The sequence below is a fragment of the Chinchilla lanigera genome, unplaced genomic scaffold (genome assembly GCF_000276665.1).
Source record: "Chinchilla lanigera isolate Chin_1 unplaced genomic scaffold, ChiLan1.0 scaffold00009, whole genome shotgun sequence".
Classification (NCBI taxonomy): domain Eukaryota; kingdom Metazoa; phylum Chordata; class Mammalia; order Rodentia; family Chinchillidae; genus Chinchilla; species Chinchilla lanigera.
In genome coordinates, this window is record NW_004955410.1 from 4269151 (window position 1) to 4282281 (window position 13131).

At 41.6% G+C, this 13131-nt stretch overlaps 1 protein-coding gene across 3 annotated transcripts in view; it reads left to right on the forward strand.

Moving 5' to 3' along the window:
- The window catches only part of LOC102004045 (protocadherin Fat 2), a 94339-nt gene that overhangs the window by 2799 nt on the left and 78409 nt on the right, over positions 1 to 13131 (forward strand). For all 3 annotated transcript variants that reach the window (XM_005377194.1, XM_005377195.1, XM_005377196.1), the window contains exons 3-5: positions 4338 to 4508; positions 10968 to 11062; positions 12612 to 12734. In XM_005377194.1, coding sequence (XP_005377251.1) covers positions 4338 to 4508; positions 10968 to 11062; positions 12612 to 12734 — 389 coding nt within the window. The remainder of the gene's footprint in view (positions 1 to 4337; positions 4509 to 10967; positions 11063 to 12611; positions 12735 to 13131) is intronic.

A 13131-nucleotide genomic window follows, 5' to 3' on the forward strand; every position in this document is an offset into this window, starting at 1 on the left:
CTCCTGCTCCTCCTCTTCCTCCTGCTCCTCCTCTTCCTCCTGCTCCTCCTCTTTCTCCTGCTCCTCCTTTTTCTCCTGCTCCTCCTCTTCCTCCTTGCTCCTGCTCCTGCTCTTTCTCTCCTCCCCCTCCTCCCTGTGCAACAGCTCTGGGAGGTGACAGCACAAGCCATGGCCGTGCACACCGGTCTCTGCACACTCCTCTTAGCACTCAGGTTGAATCCAGGGCTGTGGAAAACTCGTGCCCCTGGACACACGGCCTCTCTGTCTGGCAGCAGCTGTTAGGTCGGGGCTTCCTGCAGCATCCCCGGTCCTTTGCTGTCCTCCCCAGCCTTCCACTGTGCGCTCTGGAGTCTCCCACTGTACCAAGTGAGCTCTGAAAGTCCCTTACTGTCTCAGCCTATTTTGTGGCCTTACCTCCTTCCTGGCTTGAACCAAAATGTGTCACCGGGGGACAGACTCAGCTCCTCTGGGCTGGGGCTCCTTCTCCTCCCACGGGTCTCACACCTCCCAGTCAGGAGGCAGAGGTGGGGTGCTCCTCACCTTGCAGAGCCAATTCCCCCACTCCCGTGGGGTCCCCTGTGGCCGGGAGCTCAGGGTACTTGGTTCTCACCGCGGTGCACCGCTGGATCCCCTAGAGTCCAGACAGCACACACCACCTGCTGTGCGCCCTTATTCCAAGTCCTGCCGCATCTGGCACTCTGTGCTGAGCTTCATGGTTGGATCCAGTCTAAGTCCCTGGACCTACATCTCTGAGGCTCTAACATCCAAGGCCATAACCAAACATGATTTGTCCCCTGCTCTCTCCTGCTGTGTACTCTGTGCATTTCCCTGCCTCCTTACTGGGACTAGAACCTCACCCACGCATCCTCTGGCCACAGCTATGAGATACACCCAGAGCTCAAGCACTGTCCCTGAGCCCTAGACCTCCCCACCTCTTCGCAGACTCAATGGCATCTGAAATTCAGCAGTCTGATTCTGGGCCCAGGGGCAGACAGCCAGGCCAGACTCCCCTTGGAGCGCCACCCGACCACCCAGAACCTGGAGTCCTTACAGGGTATTCGAACCCTCCTTGTGCCTTTCTGATCTCCGCCAAGACTATCTCACAACCTTCTTCACTACCTCCCTGAGGTTTCCTCCAACCTCTGCATTCCCTTCCTGTCTCAGACTTCCCTCATAGTCCTCCCCTTCTCCCTTCCTCCCTCCCTCTCTCCTCTCCTTCTCTTCCCTCTCGCCTTTCTCTCTGTCTTTCCCTCTCTCCCTCTCTCCTTCCCCTCTATTTCTACTTTTGGGGTTGTATCATGCCAGGCAAGTGCATTTCCACTGAGCTACATCCCCAGCCCCACAATTTTCTCCTTACCGTGAGTAATTTTATTATTATATAGTTATGATCCCTCTCTGTAATTGTTTGATACGTATCTATCTCGTGCCACCTATGATTCTGGGGCAGCTTCCACTTTTCCCCAAGGTAAAATCTAAACCCTTGGTTCTGACACACAAATCTCATGAAAATGTGTCTTCTGTTTATTTTTTCGGGTGGAAAGGACTGCTCTCCTTTGGAAGTTTCATACTTTAATGTTAACATACATCTCTCAACACAAAGCTTCACTCTCCTCTGAGCCTTTGTGCATGTCATGTCTTCTGCCTCCTGTACTTTCCTCTCTTCATCAACTCCTTCCTATTTTTAATTTATTAGTTCAGAAATAATTCCCTCCAAGAAGAAATTTCAATATCCATACTGCTCTCAAATGTAGAAAAAAAATGCTTCTCTTGTGTGTGTTAATTTTTATTATCATTATTTTTTGAGATAGGGTCTCATTATGCAGTTCAGAGTGACCTTGAACTTGCTTATGTAGCCCAGGCTGGCCTCACATTCATGGAGATCCTCCTGCCTCAGCCTCGTGAGTGCTGGGGTTTCAGACACGTGCCACCACTCCCGGCTTGTGTGTTTTTAAACTACCCTTTCTTTAGCAGCTCTACTTCCCTGATGGCATTACTGAAGACAAAGACCATGCCTAATTCAACCGTTTCCCCACTTTTACTGGTTCATGGCCCCATACCGACGACAGTATGGCTGTGTTTCTAAGTCTAACCCCAACTGTTCAAATCTGTGCTCCTCCTGTCTCTGCTCAGTGGCATCCGATAACCCTCAGTTTTATCTGCCGCAGTTCTGCCTTGGCTAAATGGTTCTTCCCTTGCTTGGGTTCATTCACAAGGCTGACTTTAAAGGTTTGTTCAAATCTGTCCCAAGGAGGTCCTGCTGAACCGCGGCGCGGACCCATTGGGCAGCTCCGCTCCGTTGCGGGTCCAGCCCCTGTGGGGCGCTCCGCGGTCTGATTCCTGCCACTGTGTGAGACCACCGAGAGGCGTCAACTTAGACGAGGGAAAGATGATTTTGGTTCCCAGGCTTGGAGGCCGCAGCCCCTGACAGGTTGGCCCAGTTGCCTATGGCGGACGGTGAGGCAGCGCAGGACTGTCCGGGGCGTGGTGAGGCGAAACTGCTCGCTTCCTGGCTGGGAAGTGACAAGAGGAAGAGGAATAGACGAGCGCCGCAGGATGGCTTTGGAGGCGCGCTCTCTAAGGCCTGAAGACCGCCCCCAGGCCCCACTGCGGAAGTACCCCCCAGAACCCCCTGGGGACCACGCCTCCTAGCAGTCCGGCTTTGGGCACGGTTCTGATCCAAACCACGCGGATGCCAAAGCCGAGGCTTTCATGGTGCCTCATGGCCAAAGTCCCCAGGCTCCAGCAGCTCTGGACAGACAGACGGCCTACAGACAGGAGCACACTGTAGAACGTCCTCCGTGGGTGGTGCCTCTACTTCCCCGGTGGACAGAGCTGTTTCCACCCGGTCACAGGACAGGTGATTCATCGTGGACAGTGGCACTGGACCTCTCCCTCCCTTACATCCTGGACACCAAAATAAGGAGTAAAAGCTCTTTCTTGGGAGTTAAGGGAAACCCATGGGGTTACTCGAACAAGTCTTAGTTCATCTAATTCATCCGCGAGACACATTAGGAAAACACCCGCCAGTGGTTGAACCCATTAATTCCCTCCAGGTTCGATCAAATACCATAGGTGAGATATTTTTCTCAGTCTATTTTTTTTTTGTTTGTTTGTTTTTTGGTTTTTCTCCGGTACCGGGAACCGAACTCACGACCTTGCACTTGCCAGGCAGGTGCTTTTGCCACTGAGCTAAATCCCCAGCCCCTGTCTCAGTCTATTTATAGCATGCATGAACCCTACCTCCCTTTAACAGAAGCTCAGCTTGGTTATTCTTTTTTTCTTGTTATTACTTGATTTGTCTTGGCTCTCGTCATCCCATGAATTTAAAAAATTTGAAAAGAACTTGTGGAAAATTTAGTTTTTAGAGCCTCACTTTTTGTCCTTATTAAATTTATCAGCTGAGATTAGCTAATACAATTCTTTAAAGAGATATTGGCTATGGATAATAGTGAAGTACCCAGATATAGAATAATTTTTTTCTCTCCAATTCAGTAGTTTTTGTGACTTGAGCTTTCTAAAAGTAGCATAACTATCACGTTGCTTTTTAAATGATTGAGTTGCTAAATTGATAATAGTTTCTTTTAATAAATCCAGATTTAATAGAACTAATATTGCTGGTAACGAGAACTGTAAAAATTGTTCTTTTTACCAGTGCCCATATTTTTCTTCCTTGTCATCTGTACTGGCTTCTCTTTTGTTTAGTGTCCTTGTTTAACTTATTCTTTTAATCTCAAGTGTTAGTTTGCTCCAGCAGGGAAGTGGTAATGGGTACAATAGGCAGAAAATAGAAATATCTTTTCTCAGTCAGTGTCCCTCCTTTGACAAGTGTAAATTCTTGGTGATAGGTAACTTTTGTGCCTGCTCAGAATTCTGGCCACCCTGTATTCTGATTATGGGTAAGCTCCTCATAACTAATGGAGCGGATATGCACAATAAACATATTTTCTGTTAATTCAATATAGACATGACTGAGATGAACAGTGATCTCTGTCTCTCATGCTCTCTGTAATCTCTGGAAATAATATTCATTGAAAATGAGGGAAATTCAACTTATTAAAAGTAGAAGTCTAACTCGTGCCACATTTTAAAAAGAAACGAGGAGTCATATGCTTTGCCTGTGTTAGGTCTTTTCCTGGTGAGACGGAGAAAAACTGAAGATGGAAACGCTCACACTTGCTCTCCTTCAGTAAAGATTCCCGTGAGCTCCGTGACTTCGGGAGATCATGTCATTTCCTTACAAAAGAGTTGACATATGTATTTTCAACATCTTTCAAAATACAGACGACATGTTTCTATGTATTGAGGGTAATTACAGCTTTGCATTCTCTCTCTGCCAGGTTCTGGTGTCATCACATCTACCAAAGTCTTTAATTACGAAACGGATCCAATACGGTTCCTGCTCATAGTTGACACTGGGGGCCTCGTGAGGCGCGTTCTAACCATCAACATCGTCGACGTCCCTGAGCCCCCAGACTGCACGGCTGACCCCCAGTTCTCTGCGGGCACAGGTATGAGCCATGGTTTTCTGTGTCTGCTCCAACAACTGCCTACAACGGAAGAGGCCAGGGACACTTTCATGTAGAGATACTCAGGGATTTCTTTTTTCTTTTACAGAGAATTTAAAATAGTAATAACAATGATACAGTATTTCAAAACAAGATGATAGGAAATTAACAATGGTTGTTATATTGCTTATTGTTATCTTCAGAGTAATTGCTCAGATTACCAGACATAAGCATGTAAGGTTGATTGAACAACATAAACAACTGTTCCTTTCAATGAACTGATAGAAACTACCAATACAATTATTTTAGCACTCTTGTGTACATATAACTATCTATACATCTATCTTCCTTCTTCTTTCCTTTCCCCATCCCAGTTGTTCTTTCATTTTGTTCGTTCTTTCCCTTTCACAATGTTTACTGTACCTTTTGGATTTTGTTTACCCTTTCAGTTTCTTTTAAAACTATGTGTGTAATGTATGTTTACATAGATATGCAACGTAGGGGCAGATAGTCATATATCTACAAGGAAACATAAAACATCTCTCTGGAATAATTTGAAAGCAGATTCACTATGTAGAAAATTTTCCTCTACATTTATGTGGTTAAAAAACAAATCTTTAAAAGTATCAAATGAGATTCTTCAAAAGACTTATTGTAAAAGAGTAAGACAGGAGACAAAACTAAATATAATTCTTTGATAATCTAATACACCTGCAAGTGGGTATACCTGTAAAAACACCAAGAAATATATTTTAATATCCTTAAGGTTCAAACTATTTTAATGTTCTAAGGAGTAGGGAATCTAGCCGTCAGTTCAGTACAACAGTAAACATAAAATTTCAGTTGTGATATAATAATGTAAACAAGAGGCATTTGTTACTGTGAAAGCAAATTATGTATGTGTCTCTGTGCGGGGTTGACCAAGCCCAAGATACAAGGGCTGCATTCTCTAAATAACCCCTGATTTACTTTGGGTCCAAACTCTGAGAGGACCAGATATAAAAGAGGAGAGGGAGCAGCATTTCCCGCAGAAATAATGTGTAAAAGGCAGAGAGGGAGAGTAGAGCACAGTGACCAGGACGAATGAATGTCTACCGGGATAGAACTGGAGAGAACAGTGAGTAATGTTACCCAGAATGATTATTTAAGAGTAATGAAGGGGGTTTTCAAAAGTCTGTCTTTGTCCTTAAGGTTGTGCAAATCCTCTGAAACAGGGTGAGCAGGCAGTGATTTCAAACAGACCCATGGGCTGGGTATACAGACTGCAGGGGCAGAGCATATTGTGTTTCAAGCATTGTAGATAATAAATATTTGAAGTTTCACTGTCAAAACTACAAAATTAAGGATATTATAGATCTACTATCAAGAAAAATAGATATTCTTTTTGGAGTTTTGAGGTGATAGAAAGAGCTTTGATTGAGCAAAGTGTTAAGTGACCCAGTGTCAGAGAATGACTTCCTTTGCTTGGCTATCAAATGAATTTTATAACAATAATTTTACTCAGAATTTTATGTTGGTTGCAGTCATATTTTTGTTTACCTTTGTGATTAAAAATCTATCATTATATAATATTTTGTTTAAATTTTTCTGCTTTTACTGACCATTGTTTTCCACTTAGGTGAGGAGATTGTGATGAGCATTTATCCTGTTTCTCTGAAATGTATTCTCAGCTCATAGCTACAAAGCCATTGTATAATACATTTTTTTTGCCAGATACCTCAAAGCACACTAATCCACACTCCTCATACCTTAAAAGTGTGTCATTCAGTGTCTACTTTTCTTATTTTTCTATGATGGTCAAGCATGTTCGTGAAGAATAACGTGGTACTGAGAGTCCTGATGTGATTAGATTTTTTGGAATTCACCATGTTAGAAGTGCTGAGAGTACTGTGTGTGGTCTTTAGTTGCATCTCTCAACTCTGCCATTGTAGCAGGATGCTGAAATAGACAATCTAAGACAAGTGGGTGTGTTTGTGTTCTGTTACAATTTTATTTGTGAACAGTAAAATCTGAATTTCATATAAATTTCCTGTGTTACAAACTATTAGTCATCTTTTGCTTTTTTAAAATCACTTCTGTTTAAAAGTATAAAAACTATTCTTAGTTCACAGAGCAAAAAAAAAATACCAGAAATCTAGATTTGACACAAGGGTGGAAGTTAAAATACCTGTAGAGTAAAAAAGAGGATGAGCAATTGCAAGGTTGTACTAGTAATCCAGGGAAGAAGGTAAACACTTTGGCCTGGGTAGTCTCCAGATGTCAAATAGGAAATGAACTGACCATGAATCCAATATAAAGGAGGAGAGGAGGACGACCAGGCATACGCGGCGTGACACTCAAGTACAGCAGGGAAGCCTAGAAGCAGCCCGAATGTAAGGGAACACTCTTGAGTTCACTTTCAATCATGTCCTGCTCGATAAGCCTTTGTTCTATCAAAGGAGGGATTTAAGTTAGCAGCTGTGCTCAGTGGTCTCGCCTAGAGCTATAAATGTTTTGTAATTGAAACCATGGTTTTGGATGAAATTACTCAGTCACAGCAGAGCATTAGAAAAAGGAGGGAATAGGGCCAAACCTGGAAGACTCCTACACTTAATGACTGGGAGCGACTCAGGCTGCCAAGGAGAAGAGCAGCTGAGGAGCTGTAGGGCTGGGAGTGCGAGTGCCCTGGAGGGCACAGGGAGAGGGTCTTCAAAGACTGCCAGGGGTCAGCACACTAGACATCCTCAGCCGAGAGGGGAATTCAGAGTATCACTGTGTTTTCTGAGAGATACAGGCAAGATGGTGACTCCTGCGTCTGAGAAGGGTGTCATAGGTGTTCTGGGGGCAGAAGCCAGAAGGAAGCAGGTTGGTCAGTGAGGTTGTGGAAAGACAAAACATTTCCTCAGAAATTTGAGTGTGAGCCTGGAGCCCAGGCAGCAGCAGAACTACAACAGAGTTCTAGGTCTGTGTCTGCTTTAGTTCTTCTTAAAAGGAGATGTGGGTAATTTTATAAACAAATGGTGAGAATTCCTTGGGGAGGTTGAAGACAGGAGGGAGAAAGTGAGGAAGAGATGGAGCTGACGTTCAGGTGGAGTGAATGGGTGAGTCATCAGTCGTGCCGACTCATCATCTAAATATGTAGAAGTCTGTATTCATCATTTTAATTTTCTCTGTATTTCACAGATTAAAAATGTCTGGATTTGAGTTTTTTTATTTCCTCTTACACTCTAAGGGTACACTAGAAGAGTTACTGACTGAGTATATTAGAAATAATAATTTGAAGTATTAGAAGTATTATATAAGTATTATTAGAAGTAATAATATTCTAAAAGAGTATTACTGAGTAGGATGTCCCTGTTTATTTATGTGTGTAATTGAAAGAAATTTTCTTTCTTATTGCAATTAAAATTCAGTAGTAGACCCTGGGTGTGGTGGTGCACGCCTGTAATCCCAGCACTCAGGAGGCTGAGGCAGGAGGATCATTGTGAGTTTGAGACCAGCCTGGGCTACAAAGTGAGCTCAAAGCCAGCCTGAACTGCGTAGAGAGACCCTGTCTGAAAAAGACAAAAAAAAAAAAAAAAAAAAAAAAAAAAAAAATTCAGTAGTAGGAAAACATAGTGTGTTATGGTTCATTTGGAAAATCATGAATGTTAACTGTAAGTTTCCTTTACAAATAAAATTATATGAAAAATTATCATTGTGAAGTTTGGACCTTACAAAACAAAATCAAATATTCATTCCATTAAATTATTCATATTAAATAGTTTAAAACTTATTATAAAAATAAAGTATATTTTATATATATACAATTATTATATTGTTCTCAAATATCATCCTCACTTCTTCAGTAATTATAGAAGGAACCTTGTTTATGTTTGGAAATGTGACATTCATACTTCTCTGTTGATACAAAAGCTCATTTTCACTAAGTTTTACTGCTACTGTTATTTTTTTTTATAAATATGTGCACTTCTTTTTCCAAGGAAACAGACATTATACAGCCACTTTCAATTTTGATGCTGGTTTTAGATTTGAGTAGTAATTGGAATCCTCTTTTAGAAGAACCTTGGTGAAGGTGTGAGCCTGCAGGCAGGTGCTGTCCTGGGCTCTTACTTGGTTCCTGCGGGCACTCGAGTGCCAGAACCACCACTTCCTCTTTTCTCTTCCTGCTGGCTCTAAGGTGGGAGGGTAGAAGACGCAAAAAGGAAAAAGATGGAATGGGAAGAACCTAGGCAGACTGCAGATTTGTAAGACATTGTTTGGCAGGGTTTGGAAAGCTGTAACAAAGATTTTGCCTGATCTGAGAACTTAATAGCAGTTCAGGAAATTTGCCAATTTCAGTTTTCCCAGGAAATTTTCCAGAGGCTCTCAGAAGTTTTCAAGTAATTCCTACAGATGTGCAATGCTCATTTTCTTCCAAGGAAAGAAAGAAAAGCCAGCTGCACAAATGTTGAGAGGTCAGAGAGGGCAGATCAGGTGGGTACTCAGCAGCCCTGGTCTGCCGGCGAGGAGTTCATCAGTAACTTTTGGGAAGAGTTTCTGTGCGTAGAGAGGGACAAAGAGTGAGCGGGAGGTGTGGCCCCAAAGCGCAGGAGAAAGGGCCATAGCTCAGGTGTGCTGGGGTCAAGAATGCTTTTCTAAAGAAAAGAGGTGTAAGCATGTTCCACGGATCCTGGGAAGCAGGTGGAAGAGAGGGAGAGATTGAATATGGAAGGTAAAGTCCTGCGAAGGAACAAGAGGAGAGAAGGGGGTGATTTACCTAACCCTGCAAGTTAGAAGCAGAAAAGAGCGTGCACGTGGAAGCAGGGTGTAGATTGTGGGGGAGAAGGTCAGCTGTCACCAGCTTTACTGCTCCTGTTTACACTGAGTGGTAAAATGAGGGCTCTCCCGTGGACAGGAGTGCAATGGAAGGGGTTAGAGGTGTGCACCAAGAGACAGTCTTCAAATAACTGCTGCAGACAGCGGAGGAGGAAAAGAGGAGCAGCAGTGAGGTCCCGCACGATGACTGCCCTGGGAATCCTTTGTGCAAACTAAACAGCTCAGGCTTAGACTTAGGAAGTGTCAAAGATCTGATGTTCGTTGAACTGTTAGGGAAGTTTAAAAAGTGTAAGGTTCTGATTGAATCAAACATGAGTTCTACACCCCGGTACCTGCATTTCTGGGTGCTTTTCTTTAGTCATCACTCTACTTGCAATATTTGTTACTTTAAAATGAATTCTGTTCTTGGTTATTTGACTCCAGGAAAAAGTAAGTCTGGTGATGTGTCTTTATTTCTTTATGTTTCTTTGGACAGTACTAAACATGAATGGCAATCATAAGACTTTCTGGCTTTTTACACTTTAGACTTGATCTTTCTGGTAATAATTTTATTTGTTGTTAGCTTTATTATTTGTTTTCCTCTTAGCTATAGTTTTTCTGAGTCCTTCCTTGCTTGGCGCAAGCCCTCGCAGTGGGAGAAAGTGGATTTGTTGAGTTCATTTCTTTCTTTATAAAATTTTCTTAAAGTCATGAAGTTTGGTCATGCTCTGACTTCAAGCTATGTACACCGCATGGTTTTAGTGTGATGTGATTTCTTCCTTTATTCTACGTTGTTTTTAGAAAAAAAATATTGGGAGTCATGACTATAGATAGATATCTTTATCCTTCTACCCTCAAACCTCCTGGTCATTCACTTTAAATGTGATTACATTAGAAACAAATTGAATTTAGTGGGAAACTGTTAACATATACTTTTATCATAACATATATATTTCATTATATGTAATTTATATTTATTATGTGAAATAATATATATGATTTATTATATATTTATTATAACATATATGTTTGACCTGTCAATTTATGTAAAAAATAGAATATTTAAGATGTCTTATTATCAAAATTTGAGTTCAATTTTATTTCAAATTTATATTTCAGTAAACTGTAATCATACACACACACACACACACACACACACACACACACGCGCAGAGTTACAGTCACAAACAACACACCAGAACTCAATAAAACAATTAACCTGATTCTTTCCTGGGGTTGGTCCATCATGTCAGGGACCAGGATGTGGGGGACGTTGGAAGGCATCTGTGGCTGGAGCCTAATTAGTTGTCTGCACACCTGCTCAGTAGGGGGCAGTGCTTCTCTGCCACCTCATTGGGTCTAGAAATTACAGTAGTCTTTTGTGATGTCCAATCACTGCCCTGCAATACAAATTGTCCACACATATGTCGTGTGAGCTGCAGAGAGTGCTATAGGAAGTAAGGAAAAGGCCCTCTCTTTTAAGGAAGTAAGTAAGGAAAAGGATGGTGAAAATCAGGAAAACAAGGAACAGTACAGAAGTGAGTGACACATATATTGCAGCTTTAAATGTCATCCCAGCCCTGCTATCCACTCTGTGGTGAATACTGCTGCATCTTTCCTCTCTAGGAAGATAAGGAATGCATAATGTACTTCCGTTTATGATACATGTTGATTTTTGCTTCACAGCTGCTTTGGAAATCGATGAGGACTACCCACTATTTCAGTCCATTTACAGAGTGACGGCCACAGACGAGGACTTGGTGCACGGTGACAGGCTGACGGTGGGTGGCTGCCGTGGAGTCCATGTGCACATTGCTTCAGCAAGCATATGAGCAGTGACTGGAGCTGTTTTTCAGAATATTCAGTTTACTTTTACAATTAAGCAGCCTTTATCAAACCTAACAACTCTTACACAACTTACGTTAGTGTTGCATATAGTAGTTTTAGAATATGTTCTTTTAGAAGTTTTGTTCTTGAGGTGCTGAAAAAAATACAAAGTGAGTTCTCAAGGTAGAGGGCTGCAGGCAGAGGTCACTGCTGAGCAAAACCTGAGCTTTGCCCATTGGGTGTGAATCAGCACGTTTTTACTTTTCTAGCTATTCCAACGACACAAGGGAACGTGACTGTGTATGTGTGTATATTTTTTCTCGTGTGTCAGTGTCCTACTTACTAAGGATCCAACTCAGTGAGACTTGCTTTTCTCAGGACTGAATCATAGTTGTAAAACGTTTCAGAGAGTTGGCAAAATAGAAAGAACCCATAAAGTTCTGTCTGAGAGTTTCATGGTGCACTGGACTGCAAAAGCCAGCACACTTGCGGTGTAGCTGCCGCGCATGAAGTCATGGGCACCTGGTGGCCTTGGGGCTGTCCGACGACTTGGGCAAAGTTACGACTGTCTCCCTAGCTAGCGGGTGATCCTGTGGAAGTTGCTAGGTCTCTTGATTTCCACAATTATACATTTTTATATATATTTTGCCATGATACATGTTTTGTTTTTGCCTAATGTTCAGTGATACATATGCTGCTGTCAGTCAAAGTATTAAAAAACTACCTGCAGAATGCTCCAAAAATATTCTGTTGTAGATTAGACATAATGAAATTGTTAAGAAACATGAGATCTCTCCCATTAGATGATATCTTCTCAATAGGTTAACAAAAACCTGTGGTCCAGCTGAGAGCAGTTATTACCAGTTCTGTTATTTGCAAGAGTACGGGGAGGGGGTTAGGAGGTGGTTATTTTAAACGTTTGTGTTCTGACCATAGTGTTAGAAGAGAGAATGAATTTTGGGTTAAAAAGAAATCCACCAAAGTCACTAAGCTTTACTTTATGAATTTTTACCTCACATCAAATTACATCTTTTCAGCAGCTTTAGAGAACAGATTGATCTACTTTCACGTCTTCTTAGAGGTGGTGGCAAAAACTACAAGTGAATTGAAGAACATAAAGTAAATCATAAACTATATGTTTAATTGAGCTATTTGAATAGTATTCATACTCTTAATTCTACTTTGTTTTGCATTTATTTTGTATATTCTTTCAGAGTTGCTTTTGCAGAATCAGAATTAAAATTTTGTGACTTATCCTAGAAAATGTACAGCGTTTTGAAGTTCTATTAAAAAGCAGCGAATGTTTTGGTTGAGTTCATAGCTGAACAACTCAACTACAAGAATATATTAATGGTCCTAATAACAGCCAAACCATAGAGAAAAAACTGAAATTAATTAGTGTAAAAATGGGAGACTTCCTATGTATCTGTTCTATCATTGTATCTTAATGATCTTCACGCTTTGCATCTGTTTTGGTGTGAGTAATGCATATTCATTTTGCAGTACACACTTGAGACTCAGATCTCTGGGCCACAGAAAGGAGCAAAATCTTTTGGAGTGGATGCTGTAAATGGGATCGTCAGCCTGAAAGGAGAAGATACTTTGGACTTTGACAGAGGATATCATGTAATTACCATATTTATTTTTCTACATAGAGTAAAGGAGAGTTATCATAATTTTGAATTCTTCATGAAAAATTGAACCATGTTATTTTAGAAGAAGAGCAATATTTTGTGTGATTCATATGAAAGGATTAGTGTAGTTAACCAAAAACCTAGATCCACACTTGATGGGTACCAAAGAAGAGGGGTTATGGCTTAGCTTTTTAGATCTACCTGTCAAAGAAATGAAAGAAACTGAGAACAGTGAAGTTTTTATGTTGAAATGATTTGATCATTCATGCCCTGACCCACCTAGGATGTTAAAACGCTTAAATGGTCAAGGTATGAACCTAAAAGAAGAATTTGAAATGAATTCTTTGCTATAGGAGAAAAGGTGATTTCTGGTAGTTTTATGAGAAATA